Source organism: Chionomys nivalis, chromosome 2, assembly GCF_950005125.1.
Source record: "Chionomys nivalis chromosome 2, mChiNiv1.1, whole genome shotgun sequence".
Classification (NCBI taxonomy): domain Eukaryota; kingdom Metazoa; phylum Chordata; class Mammalia; order Rodentia; family Cricetidae; genus Chionomys; species Chionomys nivalis.
Window position 1 is genome coordinate 77,974,119 of NC_080087.1, and position 16,504 is coordinate 77,990,622.

The 16,504-nt window shown below is 53.5% G+C and overlaps 1 protein-coding gene across 1 annotated transcript; it reads right to left on the reverse strand.

The window, feature by feature from the left end:
- Nucleotides 1-3,056: 3,056 nt before the first annotated feature.
- Nucleotides 3,057-16,113, reverse strand: Bcam (basal cell adhesion molecule (Lutheran blood group)). The gene is made up of 15 exons (XM_057761517.1): nt 15,996-16,113; nt 14,053-14,174; nt 13,202-13,430; nt 13,035-13,105; nt 12,070-12,166; nt 11,795-11,977; nt 10,967-11,103; nt 10,348-10,504; nt 6,502-6,620; nt 6,252-6,393; nt 5,454-5,590; nt 5,154-5,298; nt 4,923-5,067; nt 3,616-3,733; nt 3,057-3,525 (listed from the first exon to the last, which is right to left on the reverse strand). Exons 1-15 carry the CDS (start codon nt 16,057-16,059, stop codon nt 3,520-3,522), a joined length of 1,872 nt encoding a protein of 623 aa, XP_057617500.1. The 5' UTR covers nt 16,060-16,113; the 3' UTR covers nt 3,057-3,519.
- Nucleotides 16,114-16,504: the final 391 nt, after the last annotated feature.

The window sequence follows — 16,504 nt, forward strand, 5'->3', positions numbered from 1 at the left end:
TCTCAGATGCTTGATTCCCAGAGTTTGGTTTTTGTTTGTTTGTTTGTTTTCTCCTAAGACAGAGTTTCGTTACAGCACAGCCTTGGCTGAGCTCTATGTTGCAGCAATCCTCCTGCCTCAGTGTCCTGCTGAGAATACAGGTGTGAGCTGGGTGGTGGCACCACCACGCGCCTTTGATTCCAGCCCTTGGGAAGCAGAGGCAGGCGGATCTCTATGAGTTCAAGGCCAGCCTGGACTACAGAGCTAGTGCCAGGATAGGCTCCAAAGCTACACAGAGAAACCCTGTCTCGGAAATAAAAAAAAAAAAGAGGATACAGGCGTGAACCACCATGCCTATCTGGATTTAAATAAAAATGTCACCCCCCATATTTGTTTGTTGTTTAGTATTGTGTGTGCTCATGCTCTGATGCTTGTGTAGAAGGCAGAAGGCAGCTTGTATGAGGAGGTTCTCCTTCCACTAAGTGGGATGTGAGGACAAGCCCCCCTCATACTGGGCAGCTCACCAGCCTTCCTTTGTCTGTCTGTCCCAGCATTCTACTGTGGGAGGGAGGAGGATAGAGTCTGAGGCCAGCTCGGGCCACTTGAAACCCTGTCATAGACAAGCAAGCCAGCAAATACAGCAAACAGACAAAACTGCCATCTTCCACTCTGCCATAGAGGACAACAGAGCTCTACCAACAGGGACAGGGAGATGGGAGGGGGACAGGAACAAATCCTGGTATCTGTTGACAGGAGGTGTCCTCCCCTAATCCAGTTTCACTTTCCATGGCCAGCCTTAGTTCAAAAGTGATCAGCAGAACATTCCAGATATAAATATTTCCTAAGTTTAAAATAACTTTTATCTTAAACAGCAATTTTTTTTTTTTTTTTTGGTTTTTTGAGACAGGGTTTCTCTGTGGTTTTGGAGCCTATCCTGGAACTAGCTCTTGTAGACCAGGCTGGTCTCAAACTCACAGAGATCCGCCTGCCTCTGCCTCCCGAGTTCTGGGATTAAAGGCGTGCGCCACCACCGCCCAGTTTTAAACAGCAATTTTTAACAATGCCATACTTTATGTTGCTATATTTATTCTATTTAGTGTGCGTATGCATGTGTGTGTGTGATTGTGTATGTGTATGTATGTGTTTACATGTGAGTATGGAAGCCAGAGGACAACCTCAGATGTTCCTCAGCCACTATCAACCTTTCGAAAAGATATTTTACAGGCTGGAGAGATGGCTCAGGGGTTAAGAGCACTGACTACTCTTCCAGAGGACTCAGGTTCAATTCCCAGCACCCACATAGCAGTTCACAACTGTCTGTAACTATGGTTCCAGGAGACCTGGCAGCCATGGCAAACAAATATATTTTACTTTTAATTATGTGCATGTGTCTATGTGTGGGTATGTGCACATGAGTGCAGGTGACCGCGGAGGCCAGAAGAGGGTGCCAAATCCCCTGGAGCTGAAGTTACAGGTGGTTGTGAGCTGCCTGATGTGGGTGCTGGGAATAGAACTCCAGTCTTCTACAAAAGCAGTAAACACCCTTAACCATTGAGCCATCTGCCTAGCCCCAACCTTTTGGTTTTTTTGAAACAGGGTCTCTCACTGGTCTGAAATCTTGCCAAACAGGCTGGACTAACTGGCCGGCAAGCCAGTCTCTGTTTCCGAAGCACTGGGATTTTATTCAGCTTTTTATGCAGGGATTTATGGATTGAACTCATTCTTATGCTTGCAAAATAGTTTATTGACTGAGCCATCTCCTCGGCCTTCCGTTTCACTAATGATTGTTCACTTTTCTTTCTACTCTTTCTTTCCTTAACTTATTGAGACAGGCTTTTCACACCGTAGCCCAGGAGGGGCTTGAACTAATGGCCATCCTCCTGCCTCAGCTTCCTGAGTGCTGGGATAATAAATATGACCCACACTTGGCTTTCTCAGTAGCTATGAATTTCATCCTGACTTGGGCTATAAAGTGAGATTTATCAGAAGCACATGTGTGTAAGAGAAAAACGGTGTACAGAATGCTTGGTGATGTCTGTTTCTGCAATTTAGTGGGATCTTGGGACAAATCCCTTGTCTCAAGGGGAAGGTGTCTACTGCATTAAAAATGTGAACTTCTGGGCAGTGTTGGTGCATGGCTTTAGTCCCAGAACTCAGGAGGTAGAAGCAGGTGGATCTCTGAATTTTAGGCCAGCCTGGTCTACAGAGTGAGTGCCAGGACAGCCAGGGCTACACAGAGAAACTCTGTCTCAAAAAAAAAAAAAAAAAAAAAAAAAAAAAAAAAAAAAGTAAAATAGTGGTGGCATGCCCCTGTAATCTCAGAACTTGTGAAGTGAAGGCAGGGGGACGTGGATTTTAGGGTCATCTTCAGCTACTCAGTGTTAGTTCGAAGCCAGCCTGGGCTATACGACTCAACTGAAGTCACGAGGGTTGGCAGAAAGTGACCTTGCTCACTAAGACACCTGACTCCAGTTATTTTGTGAGAGTCTTGCTCTGCAGTCCCCCAGCCTGGGACTCGCTATGTAGTCCAGGCTGGCCTCAAACTCACAACCCAATCACCTCAGCATCCCGATTGCTCAGATAACCAGCACGGGTCACCATGCCAGGCCTCTGTCCTCGCCCACCCTTAGAAAGTCTTGTCAGTTTCAGCGTTGCCCCAGGTCCCTTTTGCATTCCTCCTGTGAACCCTGCTTCCCCAGGGAGCCCCCAGCTCCTCCAGGAGGGGGAAAGGATTTTTCTAGCCTTAGTTTCAGCTCCCCAGGGACTCTAGGAATTTTTCCTTAAGGGGATAGGGACCTCACCCCTAAGCAGGCACTGGGCACTGGTCCAGGGTCCAGGCTAGTGCATGGACCCCTGGCGGGGCTCTTCCAACACCAGCTAGTTGTGTCTCATCCCATGGATCTGTCTCTCACTCTCTCTTAGCTTCTGTCTCTTGCGTTCTTCTTGACATTAGGCTTCTCCTGAGGGTGTGTGAGGAGGCAGACAGCCAATGGTAGTAGGAGGGGACAATGGCCTGCACCCTCCCTTCCCCTTTACGCCTCCCCTTCCCCAGAAGAGGATCTGGCCATAGGAAGGTATCCACGTGACAGGCAGCATTTATTTAAGAATCCAGTGTCCACGATGATGGGCTGGGGCGAGGGGCAGGGATGGGGTGGGTTGGGGACTCCAGTGTCAGACTACACAGCAGGGTATCAGGTGGGGGGCAGTGCCCAGCAAGGGAGACAGGAGGTAAAAATAGCCCCGGCCTGCCGACCCTCAGCGCCTTGTCCCAGGCCGGTCCCTGGGCTTGGCTCCAGGAGCTATTCTGGTGCCTGGGAGAGTTACATTCCCTGGAGGAGGGCCCCCTCTCAGCCCTCCCCCACCCTCCTTTTTTCCCTCCCTGAGGCCGCTGGCCACTGTGGGTCCCTGCCCAGCAGGCAGAGGAAGGAAGGGAGGGCCGAGACTGAAGGAGGAAGGAGGTGGAGGCGTGTGCGCAGAGCCGGTCCTCCGATGATACCCAAAGTTCCAGATCCAGAAACAGCCTCTGGGAGGTCCTCAGCCTCAGCACTGGTGACAGAACCCATAGCTCAGCCTGAGCCCACAAGACTGGCCCTGTGCTCAGTTGCTTCCTCAATGGACACCCAGGCCATCACTTACCTCATCTCCGAATCCCCCGCCGCCACCTCTGCCTCCTCCGGAGGGCCCACCCATAAGAAGGCCTGTCTGCTCTGGACGATCTGAGCCAGAGTGGCTCAGCTCTGGTTCCCTGGCTGGCCTGGGGGAGGACAGTGGCATCATGGAAAGATCACTGCTCGAGATCGGAACTGGGAGTGGGGTCGGGGTGGCAATGGCAGTGGGTTTGGTGTCAGGAGGGAAGGGAAGGGTTGCTGAGGTTGGAGATGGGCTAGAAGCAAGGTTAACTTTAGAGAGAGGCCTGGACAGTTATGGGCAGAAGCTGAGGATGCTATAGGAGGTTGGAGATGAGGTAAGATAGGATCGCGTACAGGATGTGGGGTTTGAGGTAAACACAGACATGGGGTTGTGAGGATGTAGCTATGATGGTGAAAGACGGACTTTAAGTGTGACTTTAAGGAGCAGGTCAGGGTGTGACTAGCATCGGTGTGGAAACAGCCCTGTGTGGGACTTTGGAAGGACAAAGTCTAGACTGGAGACAAGTTGGGCTTTGCGGCATAGGGCTCTAAGCCCAGCCTTGGGAGGTTAAAGCAAGAGGACTGAAAGTTCAAGGCTAACCTGGACAACTCAATGTAACCTTGTCTCAGAATAGTCCAAAAGGGACCGGAGATGCATGTAAAGAACCTGCCTAGAATCTCCCAGAGATGGGTTGGGAATGTGGCTTAGTGGTAGAGCAACTCCCTGGAACCCCCTTCCCCCGTGTGCTGGCTAGTTTTATGTCAATTTAACATAGGCTAGTTATTTGAAAGGAGGGACCCTCGGCTGAGAAAATGCTTCCTAAGATCAAGTCTGTAGGGCATTTTCTTTTCTTTTGGCTTTTGAAGACAGGTTTTCTCTGTGTGTCCCTGGCTGGCCTCAAACTCACAGAGATCGCCTGCCTCTGCCTCCTGAGCGCTGGGATGAAAAAGACTTTGCACCACCATTGCCCTGCTAGGAGCGTGGCTCAGGAGCAAGGCTTTGTTTGATGTAAAGTCTGGGTCCCAGCTCCAAAACTTCAGACAGAATGAAAGACTGGAGCTAAAGATAGAGGCCTGTAACTGGGGATGATGGATGGAGACAGACTAGGTCTGACTAAGGAGACTTCAGGGGGCTCTGGGTGGGATTCCGGGTGGTAGGCAAGGCCATCCTTGGGTTGGCGAGGGGTGAAGATAGGTGGGGGAGGACAGGTAGCTGATGGGTTTGGGACTCCTTTTGCAGCAGAGCTGGAGGGCTTGGCTGAGGACAGGACAGGGCTATGGTTGCGGAAGGACTGGAAGCCTGCAAATACTTACGGAGCCCCCTTCTCCTTTCGCCGGCAGCAGCTGGGGCGCCCCTTGCGTCTCATGCAGTAAAAAGCAGCAACCACAAGCAGCAGGAGGCCTACGCTGACGGCTACAGCCATGACAGCAACTCCAGCCTGGGCAGTCTGAGGGGCCACTGCGAGGAGACAACAAAGAGGTCATAGGCTCACTAGATCAGGGCGCCTGCGTGTCCACCCAGCTGCTCCCCTCCTGGTTACCCACCAGAGCCAAAATGGAAGACATGGCTTTTCTTGCCATGGATGTTAGATGCCTCACAGGACACGCCCTCTCGGCTCAGGGCGCTGGTCACTTTCACCATCAGCGAGCTGCTCATCCAGCCTTTGCCCTCAAAGGGAGGCTCTGCTGGCTGTGGAGGCTTGGGTCAGGCCAGGCCCCTTGGGGGTCAAGGGCTGGGGGTGTAGGCTGAGGTGGAGTATAGGGGCTATGAAGCTTGGATCGATGAGGGTCAGGGTCCCCTGTGGAACTTGGGGTAAGCTCAGAGTGGCAAGGCATGTCCCTTACAGTATCGCCTGGCTGGCTCCAGGTGAGTTTGGGTTCTGGGTAGCCTTGGGCGGAGCAGACCAGCATGACTTCATCTCCTTCCATCCAGCTGTTCCCCGATATGGGCTTTATCTCATTTGGTTTTAACTCTGGTGTCCCTGTGGGCGGTGGGGACCATAGCAGAGTGAGGGGGAGGCAGACTGCCAGGGAAAGGAGAGAGACACAGGAGTGGAATGAGGAGAAAATAGAGAAGGGACTGGGGAGATGGCTCAGCAGACCAAGTGCTTGCTATACAAGTTTCAGGACCGAAGTTCGCTCCCTGGCACCCACATAAAAAATGGGTACAGCAGTGCACAGTTAGAACCCCAGCACTGGGGTGGGAGGACTGCAGGGACAAGAGGACTTCTGGAGTCCCCTAAGCAGCCAATCAATGAGCTCCAGGTCTCAAGAAGAAGGCCGAGGGGGATGGCAGGATGGCTCAGCACCGCACGCCTTGTACCGCAGCACTCCAGAGGCAGAGGCAGATGGATATCTGTGAGTTCGAGGCCAGCCTGGTCTACAAAGTGAGTTCCAGGGCAGCCAGGGCTACACAGAGAAACCCTGTTTCACAACACGCACCCCTGCACCACACCCTCCCCCAACAAAAATTAGACAGGGATAGAGGAAGACACTCAGGGTCGACTTCTGGCATCAGGCATGTACATACACGCACACACAGACACACACGACTAGCTACATACACCACACATGCAGACACAACAAAAGAAAGATAACGAAAGAGAGACACTGCCCCCACATAAGGCGCCCAACAATCCAAACCTTGAACCACCAGCTGGAAACTCTGTGTCCGGCTCAGGAGGGGGACGGTGGGTGTAGAGGCCTCACATGTGTAGGTGCCAGCAGAGTCAAAGGTAACAGCGTCGAGAGCCAGCGTGGGACCATATGCGAGGGTCACAGAATCCTAGGGCAGGGACAGGAAGGAAACCGGGGAGGACCATGAGGCTGAGAGGCTGAGGCGGAGCAGCTGAGGCAGAGCAGCTGAGGCCCCACAGCTCCTTCCTTCTGTCACCTTGGTCCAGCGCACAGTAGGAGCAGGCAGACCTCTGGCGGGGCAGTCCACCACCGTGCCACTGCTGTTCAGGAAGACGAAGAGTTCCTCGGGCACGCTCAGCTCCAGGGGATCCAGGTCTGCAGGGGAGAAACATACTCACATTCCCCAGCCCTTGTCCACTCAGCAAGGGCCTCTAGAGAGCTATCAGGGGCAGACAACACCTTGTTCTTTCTAATTCTACCCAGTACCGTAGCAACTTTACTTTCCATTCAGGCCCTGCAGTCAGCACTAGGAGAACAGCTCTGAAGAATGCACTATCTGACCTACTATCTGAGGCTTTGCAGTACTGAGGATGCCATGAGCAAGGCAAGTGCTCTACCACTGGGCCACATCCCAGCCCCTCACTGGGGGATTCTAGGCAGGGGCTCTACCACTGAGCCACGCCCCAGCCCTCACTGGGAGATTCTAGGCAGGGGCTCTATCACTGAGCCACGCCCCAGCCCTCACTGGGGGATTCTAGGCAGGGGCTCTGCTTCAATGCTGTGCCTCCAGCTCTCTATCTCAAGCTCAAATGTCTGCTCCTCTGTACCACCCTCATTCCACCTCCATACAAACTTGATGAGTTTGGCCCAGCAAGAAGGTTCACTAGCTAGACTCCTGCTGACATCGCTCCTCTAGACCCACATGGTGGAAGGAGATGACAAGCTCCTGTAAGCTGTCCTCTGACTTCCATGCACACAGATGCACAAACGAATAAATGGTAAGAATAATTTAAAATGATCAGACAACTTAAAGGGATCGAGCTGTATATAAACACAGGAGGTAGAGTGTTTGTCTACGTGGAAAAGGCGCTAGGTTCAAATGCCAGCATCTCTTTTTTTTTTTTTTTTTTTTGGTTTTTCGAGACAGGGTTTCTCTGTGGTTTTGGAGCCTGTCCTGGAACTAGCTCTTGTAGACCAGACTGGTCTCGAACTCACAGAGATCCGCCTGCCTCTGCCTCCCGAGTGCTGGGATTAAAGGCGTGCACCACCACCGCCCGGCTGCCAGCATCTCAAAAGACAATAAAATTCTGACTGGTTTTGGTGGTTCCGTGCTTGTAATCCCAGCACTTGGGAAGCTAAGGCGGGAAGATCTGAGATTCAGGCTAACCTTGGCTATTTAAGACACTGTTTACAGAAAAACTAAGATTTTTATTTGTCTGCCCTGAGAAGGATCCCCCTACTTCCCTTTACCTGACCCGCTCCCTGTCCTTATCATCTCTCTACTAGTCTTCCCTCGCTGTCTCTTTCTCCTCTCTTTTTTTTGGTTTTTCAAAACAGGGTATCTCTGTGTAGCCCCTGGCTGTTCTGGAAATCACTGTGTAGAGCAGGCTGGCCTCAAACTCAGAGACTGGCCTGCCTCTGTCTCTCCAGTGCTGGGATTAATGGCATGCATTACACTGCTTGGCTTATCCCTCACTTTCTAAAAGTTGTATTTTTTTTTTAAATAATTTAACTTTATTTTATGTACATTGGTGTAAAGCTACAGGCAGTTGTGAGCCACCATGTTGGTGCTGGGAATTGAACCCAGGTCCTCTGGAAGAGCAGCCAGTGCTCTTAACCATTGAGCCATATCTCCAGCCCCTAAAAGTTGTATTTTTATTATTGTGTGTGCACGCATGCATGCGTGAGTGCCGTGGCACATGGATGGAGGTCAGATGATTCTCTCCCTCCTTCATGTGAGACCCAAACTTGGACCATTGGGCCTGGCGGCAAGCTCCTTGGCTTGCTGAGCCATCTTGCCAGTCCTATTTCTCATTTTGGTTATCTTGGTCGATCCTCTACTGAGAAGCCCAAGGAATACTTTCAAAGAACACACTGGTCCAGCCATCTTCCTTCCTCTCTGGCTTAAAATCCTGCTATGGTTCCCCAGTACCCTGGGCATCATGGACAAATTATGCCAGCCTACAAGAGCCTGCCTAGTCTTTGAACACTATCTGCTTAGTTACAGAGACCTTGTTTTTGGGTTTAGTTTTCTCAAGAATACCAAGTTCGTTTCTAGGGTCCGTGCACCAGGTCATCTGCCTGCAGCAGAGGCTTTCGGCTCTCACGTCATTCTTCAGCTTCCTACCCATGTGTCCCCTTCTCTCAGAGGCCTCCCTGCCCCGGCCGCTGTGGACACCCGGATCTCTGGATCTTAGTTCCAACACCAACAACTGATTCCCCCAGCTGCTGCAAGGGGCTGGCAGCTGTCAACCCTCAGCTGTCAGCTCTCAGTGGGAATGCCCTCAACTGCAAGGAGCCCCTCACCCAAGGTCATACCCCCCTTCCTGCACAATACACAGACAGGTCCAGTTCCATCGTGCTAACTGCAAGCAACTGTGGAGTGTCGTCGGCCACTCCCCTCCCTGCTAGACCTTGTGTAAATCACAATCAAACTTCACGCCTGCCCATTCTTGCTGCTTCTGAATACAGAGAGCACAAGAGACTTTTCATAAACACTCTACCTGCAGACATGGTGGCAGAGAACACTTCTAGGGAACTCACGCGGTGACAATTTCGTCACCGACCACCTCCGTTTTATCAGTGCTACTGTTCTAAGATACACTAATGTGATTAAAAGGGTTTGGGCCAGCACTTGCCTTCTGTCTCTACTACTGTGTGGGGGGGTGTACAGTGAGTTCAAGGCCAGTCTAACTTCATGAGACTATCTCAATTAAAACAAAACATAACAACTCAACAGGTCGAGTACTTGCTGGGCAAACATGAAGACCAGAGTCCTAGAACCCTGCCTAGAATCCCCCAGTAAGGGGCTAGGGTGTGGCTCAGCGGTAGAGCCCCTGCCTAGAGTCCCCCAGTGAGGAGCTGGGGTGTGGCTCAGTGGTAGAGCCCCTGCCTAGAATCCCCCAGTGAGGAGCTGGGGTGTGGCTCAGTGGTAGAGCCCCTGCCTAGAATCCCCCAGTAAGGGGCTAGGGTGTGGCTCAGTGGTAGAGCCCCTGCCTAGAATCCCCCAGTAAGGGGCTAGGGTGTGGCTCAGTGGTAGAGCCCCTGCCTAGAATCCCCCAGTGAGGGACTGGGGTGTGGCTCAGTGGTAGAGCCCCTGCCTAGAACCCCCCAGTGAGGAGCTGGGATGTGGCTCAGTGGTAGAGCCCCTGCCTAGAATCCCCCAGTGAGGGGCTGGGGCGTGGCTCAGTGATGGAGTCCCTGCCTAGTATCCCCCAGTGAGGGGGTGGGGACATGGCTCAGAGGTAGAGCCCCTGTCTCGAAGCCCCAGATTCCACATAAAAGGTTCGATGTAGCTGTGCATGCTTACTCTTAGGAATAAGGAAGCAAAGGCAGAAAGATCTCTGGGGCATGCTGGCTGGCCAGCCAGTCTAGCTTAACAGGAGAACTCCATGCAGATAAAGAGATCCTTCTCAAAATCTAAAGTGTCAACCCTGAGTAACGCCAGCCAAGGTTGACCTCCAGCCTTGACACATGCATGCACAGGAGGTGTGTACATGCACTCAGATGTGCACACTAAAGACCACTTTCTTCCTAGCCAAGTGAATGCAAAAGCTACTTAGAAACCGGGGCCGAGCCAAGCATAATCCTGTGGAGTTAGTATGGAAGAGAGGAGCCTGCGGTGTGCTGGAGCTGCGGCCTCCACGGGGGAGGAGTCAGTTGATGGCAAAGCCGCTCAGTTCTGGGGAACACAGATGGTTAAAAGGGGATTGATCTTTCTCTATAAAGCACTGGGGAGGCACAGCAGGTTCCAGACAGGGGAGGGAGACAAGTGTGTGTTCTGGAACTAGGACTCTGGAAGGATCCAGGGTGGGGACCCTGAGGGAGAGGAGCTGGTGAAGCCTCACCACACCCTGCCCTCCCTCCCTGCCAAAGCTCTCACAGGCCACGTGCAGCTTTAGTGTCTTGACAAGTTGTGCGTCCTCAGCGGCATCGTAGTCCTCCACTCTGCATCCGTAGGTGCCACTCTGGTCCCGATGCACCCCCTCCAGGGTCAAGTTCCCCTTGATGCTGACCTTTAGCTGTTCCTCCTGGTTGTTCTGAGAAAGTAAATGGGACGCAAGCATTAGGAATTGTTGTGGGGGCAACTGGGGGTGGAGTCAGAGGTCACCAAGCCAATGTCATACTCGACTAGAGCCTGTTCAAGCCAAAGGTCAGGGGTCATACTGGGTGGGTATAGTCTCCAAACCATCTCCAGTCAGGGTCAGAGGTCCTTCGGTAGAGCCCCTGCCTAGAATCCTCCAGTGAGGGGCTGAGGGTGTGGCTCAGTGGTAGAGCCCCTGCCTAGAATCCTACAGTGAGGGGCTGGGATGTGGCTCAGTAATAGAACCCCTGTCTAGAATCCCCCCACCCCTGTGAGGGCTGGGATTGTCGTTCAGTGGAAGCACAGTTATGTAACATGAGACAGGTCCTGGGTTCCATCTCCCTCATCAGCAAGAGGCTGATGAGGTTAGTATGACCCAGAATCAGGTGGGATCCAAAGGGACCACAGAGTGAGTTACCTTCAGGCGGAAAAAGGAGTACTCCGGGCTGGGGCTGCCATCACCCTGGCAGAGCAGCTGGACAGCGTCACCCTCACGCACCCATCCTTCCGTGGTGGATGGACTTCCCACCCAGAATTCCACATGCTCTGTGGGATCTGTGGGAAGACAGGAAGTAAGGTCATCTATCAAGGGGAAAGGTCAGTTCTACTTTTTTTCGGAGTCAGAGTTTCTCTGGGTAGCCCTGGCTGTACTAGAACCCACTCTGTTCTACTCACAGATTCGCCTGCCTCTGCCTCCCGAGTGCTGTGATTAAAGGTGTGTGCCACCACAACCAAAGTCCAGCTGAGATTTCTGGTTTTTTTGTGTGTGTGTGAGGTGTATATGTCCTATTCCTTCTGTCTGGTTTTTGAGACAGGCTCCCTCTCTGTCACTCAGCTAGATTTCGTACTCTCTAAATTCTTATCTCAGCTTCTCCAGTGTTGAGATGGCTTGAGAGGTCCAGACTCATTCTCAGAACACAGCAAAGGTCAGAGGTCTAGGTAAATTGACAGAATGCCTCAAGGGTCAGCGGCCATTGTACAATTTGAGATTTAAGACAAGATGTTATATGGGGAACCAATTCTGTGGGAGAAGGTGAGTGTCCCATGGGGTACAGGGTCCTATACTGAAGTCAGAATCAGTATGATTGTTTGGGGTGCTGAGGTCAAAGGTCAGAAGCCCATCCCCTCATTATTTCTACAAGGGGTGAAAAGGTAGGGTGAGGACACAGATTGGAAACGGGGTCTGGGAGTTGGACCTTGCTGGGATAGAATCTTGGGTCAGGGGCCGGGGATCATGGGGACTCACAGTGCAGTGTGAGCTGGAAGGCAGGGCTGTCCAGGTGGCCTTCCTGGCCTGAGGGCAACTTGTACTGAGCAGCACAGTGGAACCTTGCATCCCGATCCTCCTTGCGGAGCCTCAGGTAGAGGGTGCTGGTCAGGGAATACAGGCCCGAGGCCTCCCGGACCGTGCGACTGGTCATGTAACCATCTGTGAGAGAGGCAGGCAGCAGGACGAGGTGACTAACCCCTGCCACCAGCCACCACCCCAACCCCCATTCCCCTTGGCTCCTGATGGCTCACTTGTGTTCAATTCCATGGGCACTTTCAGTTGCTGCCCGTTCCGATACCATGTGATGTTAGGCACCGGGTTTCCGTTCTGGCTGCTGCAGGTGGCAATCTGGGAAAGGCATGGGCGTGGCCTGGGCTTGGTGCCAGGACTCTGAAGTCTGGTTCTCTTTTCCCCAGATCTCCCCTTTAGACATGTCCATTGGGCTTTCTCCCCAGGAGAGGAAACAGATCTCATTGACTCCAGTTCCTCCCAATAAAAAGCCCAGAGCCCAGGCCTGTGAGATGGCTCAGTCAGTAAGTGTGCTTGTGGGGGAGATGGAAGACCTGCGTTAAATCCCTGGAACCGTGTAAAGGTATAGAGAGGGAAGCGCCCCTCAAAAGCTGTCCTCTGATTTACGCTGTGGCACGTAATTAACAAATAATTAATGAAATAATTAATTAAAAACCTGAAGCAGGTGTGGCAGCACACAAATGTAATTTCAGCCCTCAAGAGGCTGAGATAGAAACATCAGTTTGGCACTAGCCTGGGCTACATAATGAGTTCCAGGCCAGCCTGAGCCTCATGAGACCCCATTTCACACAACCCTAAGCCACAGCTAGGGTAAGCCTAGCACTTGAATCAATTGTAGAGGTGGGGAAAGCAGAAGTATCCTAGCCACACAGCAGGTTTGAGATCACACTGGGCTATGAGACAGTGTTGCAAACAAAACAAAACAAAGAAAAAAACCAAACAGCTACAATGACTCATGCTTAGGACCTCAGTCCTTGGATGGCGACACAGAAAGTTTCAGGATAGCCTGTGCTACATAAAGTCGCCCTACCAAACAAAAACAAAAACCAAACAAGGAAAATACCCAAGGAGTACCTGCCTGGCATGCTCAAAGAAAGCCCTGAGTTCAATCTCCCATACCACAAAACAAAGCAATAACAAAGGTCTTGGGTCTCTTTACCCACTGCTCAACTCCAGGGCACATTACCTCCTGGGCAGACTCGTCCAACACTGACAGCGTTCCTTTGTTGGGAAACACCTCCGTAGGCTCGGGGGTTGCTGTTGGGGAGATGTTCGTGTCAGGAGGGCCTTCTCTGACCCTTCCCCACCCCCATTCCACCCCTCGCTCCTCAGGATAGTGTTGGGGACACTCACTAAACACACGGACTCTTGAGGTGGCCTCTGAGGTTCCCATTGGCCCAGCCTTCACCAGGCACACGTAGTCCCGCTCATCGCCCACTTGGGTATCATTTATCACCAGTCCCCCATGGGGGTCCAGACTGTATGCGGGATTGCGGCCCCGAGAATTGTGAATTGTGGACCGGAACTCTGAGCCCTGTGCCTCCCCAGAAGCTAGGAGGTGTCGGGACCCAGAAGCATCAACCTGTGGGTATGAACAGGGGTAGTCTTAGCTTGGATTGTGAGCCCTCCCTTACTACTGAATCCCTCTAAAATTTTTTTCCTCTGGGCCTAAGGGAAGAACCTGGTGGCTTCCACATACTAAGCAATCACTACCACCGAGTCACACCCCAGCCCCTCACTGGGGGATTCTAGGCAGGGGCTCTACCACTGAGCCACACCCCCAACTCCTCACTGGGGGGTTCTAGGCAGGGGTTCTACCACTGAGCCACACCCCAGCCCCTCACTGGGGGATTCTAGGCAGGGGCTCTACCACTGAGCCACACCCCAGCCCCTCACTGGGGGATTCTAGGCAAGGGCTCTACCACTGAGCCACACCCCAGCCCCTCACTGGGGGATTCTAGGCAGGGGCTCTACCACTGAGCTACATCCCAACCCCTCACTGGGGGATTCTAGGCAGGTGTAGATCTAGGCAAGTGTTTGTCTGTAAATGGAAATGTGGCTTCTGAAAGCTCCATGTGGGGTCTTCTGGATACGCCAGGGGATCCCGTGTAGGAAGAGTTGATGGGTACTGATGTGACCAGGCCACTGGATCCTCCTGTACCTCCTCCCCACATCATCCCCAGCTCCCAGCACAGAGCACTCACAAGGAACCATTCCATCACATATCGTTCGGGGTGCTCCCGTAGTGTGCAGTTCAGGGTGATATGATGTCCTTGCCACACGTCCACCAGTGGGGGTACAGACACATGCACCTCAGCCTGGGTGCCTGCAGGATGGGTGTGGCGTCAAATGTCTACCCAGTGCTACTAACAGGGAGAGCACTCCAGACCCCGCCTCCTCCCTCAGACAGGAGTCCAGGCTCCCGCCTCCTCCCTCAAATGCAGCTACTCTTTCCCTCCTTGGTCCTCCTCACGTCTGGGACCCATCAGTGTCTCTGTATAACTTGGGAGTTATGTGAACCAGGCTCAAACTCACAGAGATCTACAGATGCCTCTGCTTCCTGACTGCTCAGGTCAGGCTCTCAACTTCTAAGGGTTAAGGTCAAGCCTTCTCCAGCACTCTAAGCTAAAGTCTTGCTTCTCCTAGTTTAGCAAACATCCCCCCAAGGAAGGGTCAGGCCTGTCTCTCCCTTTGGCCTCTAGCACCCTGGGCAGGACGTGGCCTGGGGCTGAAGAACAGGTCTTTCTCCATCTTTGCTTTCCATTTCTTGATCCCATCCTGTTTTCTCTGGTAGCTCCTGGGGGCCCTTCTGCTCTCTGATGTGTGGGGGGCTGGGGTGTAGGCTGCAGCTGGGCCCTGAGCTGAATGGGTGTGTGGGAGTGGCAAGGGGGGGACAGGGCTCGGCAGGTTTCAGGAATGTGGGAGGGCCAGGCTGGCTGAGACCTGCCCGGCTTGGCGCCAGAGCCCCCTACCTGCCCCCTGACAACACCCCCCCACCCATCTCTTTACAAGAGAAGATTGAAAAGAGTAAGGTGAGTCACCTGGGCAGGGAGTGAGCCTGGGTCCTGAGGCAGAAAGGGCTGGAGTTTAGACTCCCAAGCAGCCTGAGGCATTGGAGGCTGGATGTTGGAAACGGGAACCTCTGGGTCCTAGGGACCTGGAAGTCTTAGACTCCTATCAGGGTCTGGTGGGTAGCATAGTTCTTGCTGGGAATCTACCCCCTGGCATGGCATTTTGGCATCATTCTTACCCGCCCAGCTTGGCCTAGGCCTACTCCTGGGTTCCTAACTATATACCACGCTTGTGCCAGGAGCCTGGGTTCCCAGGCACCCACCTCTGGCCCCAACTTGTCCCAGGGGAGCAATGTGGGGCCAGACTGGTACCCAGGGCTGGATGTGAGCTGCAAACAGCCAACAAGCAGATAGATATCCTCTGTCCTCCCTTATCCCTCCCCCCCCTGCCCCGTTCCCAGTGTTCCCGAGCCCCTCTGTCCCTCCTCCCTCCTCACCACGTGCAGGTGTGTGGATTTATCAGGGGCTCCAGGAAAGGGGCCCTTTCAGTCGGAAACACTGTTCCACGTTCTCTGCCAGGCTTGGTACTCCCGGCCCTTTCCGAGAGGTGGGTCCTTTAGAGACAGCCTAGACTCTGAATTGAGGGGAAACCCCACACTGTAGGAAGTGCTTTAGCCGCGGGGTCCCCAGTTTCCCCGAGGAAGCTCAAACTTAATCACTTAGAGAACAGCTCTGGGATGTTGCTCTTTAGTATGCTAGCAGAAGCTACTTTGACTAAGCAGGAAGGCGGGGAGGGGGGGCGGTGCTGGACTCGAGTTTGAGGGACCAGGGAGAACAGAGCCCAGATTCCAGGTATCCAAGGTTATTAGGGGTCGAGGGCTTAGATTCCAGAGTTCCCAGAGAGACGGGAAGGGGCAGCTGGCTCAGGTTGTGTCTGCTCCAGAGCTGGGGTATCCTCAACTCTCGGATCGGGAACATCCCAAGGCCTCCCCGCCTTCCTCCATGGTGGGGAATCCTTAGATTGTACTCCTTGGGGAGATGGAAGATTGTTCCCCTTGTCTTCCCGGGGACCCCGGGGGCCAGCCCCACAAAACCCAACACCAGGTTTCAGCTCTGCCCTCAGTTCCAATTCATACCTGAGTGGCCCGCCAGGAGGAGGGCGAGCCACAGCAGCCCTGCGCGGGCGTCTGGGGGCTCCATGTTCCCTGCGGTGGTGGCGGTGACTGAGCCGGGGTGAGGCTCTCGGCAGCGGTGAGGCTGGCAGCGGAGGCCACGCCCCGGGACACGCCCCCACCCCCCACATCCCCAGGCTGGGCGCAAGGCCAAGACCTCCCACTGCCCAGAGAGGACCTCCCACCCGCGCGTGCAAGGACCCATCCGCACCGCCTGCTCCGCCTCGCGCGCGCGCCGATTTTATCCAACCCACGCCCGCTGCTGTCCTCCGTGGCCTGGGGCCTGACCGACCGACCAGGCTAGCTGGTGCCCAGAGCTGGGATCTGAGGGATACCGCGAGGACCCTCATTCCCTTCCTTCCTGGCCTCCTTCGGGGGTCTTGATGCTCATTTCCACGATGGCAGCCCTACCTCCCGGCTGCAGGTGGATCTTTTTCCTAGTTTGTTTTCTTTTCGGAGACAGGTGTCACAAT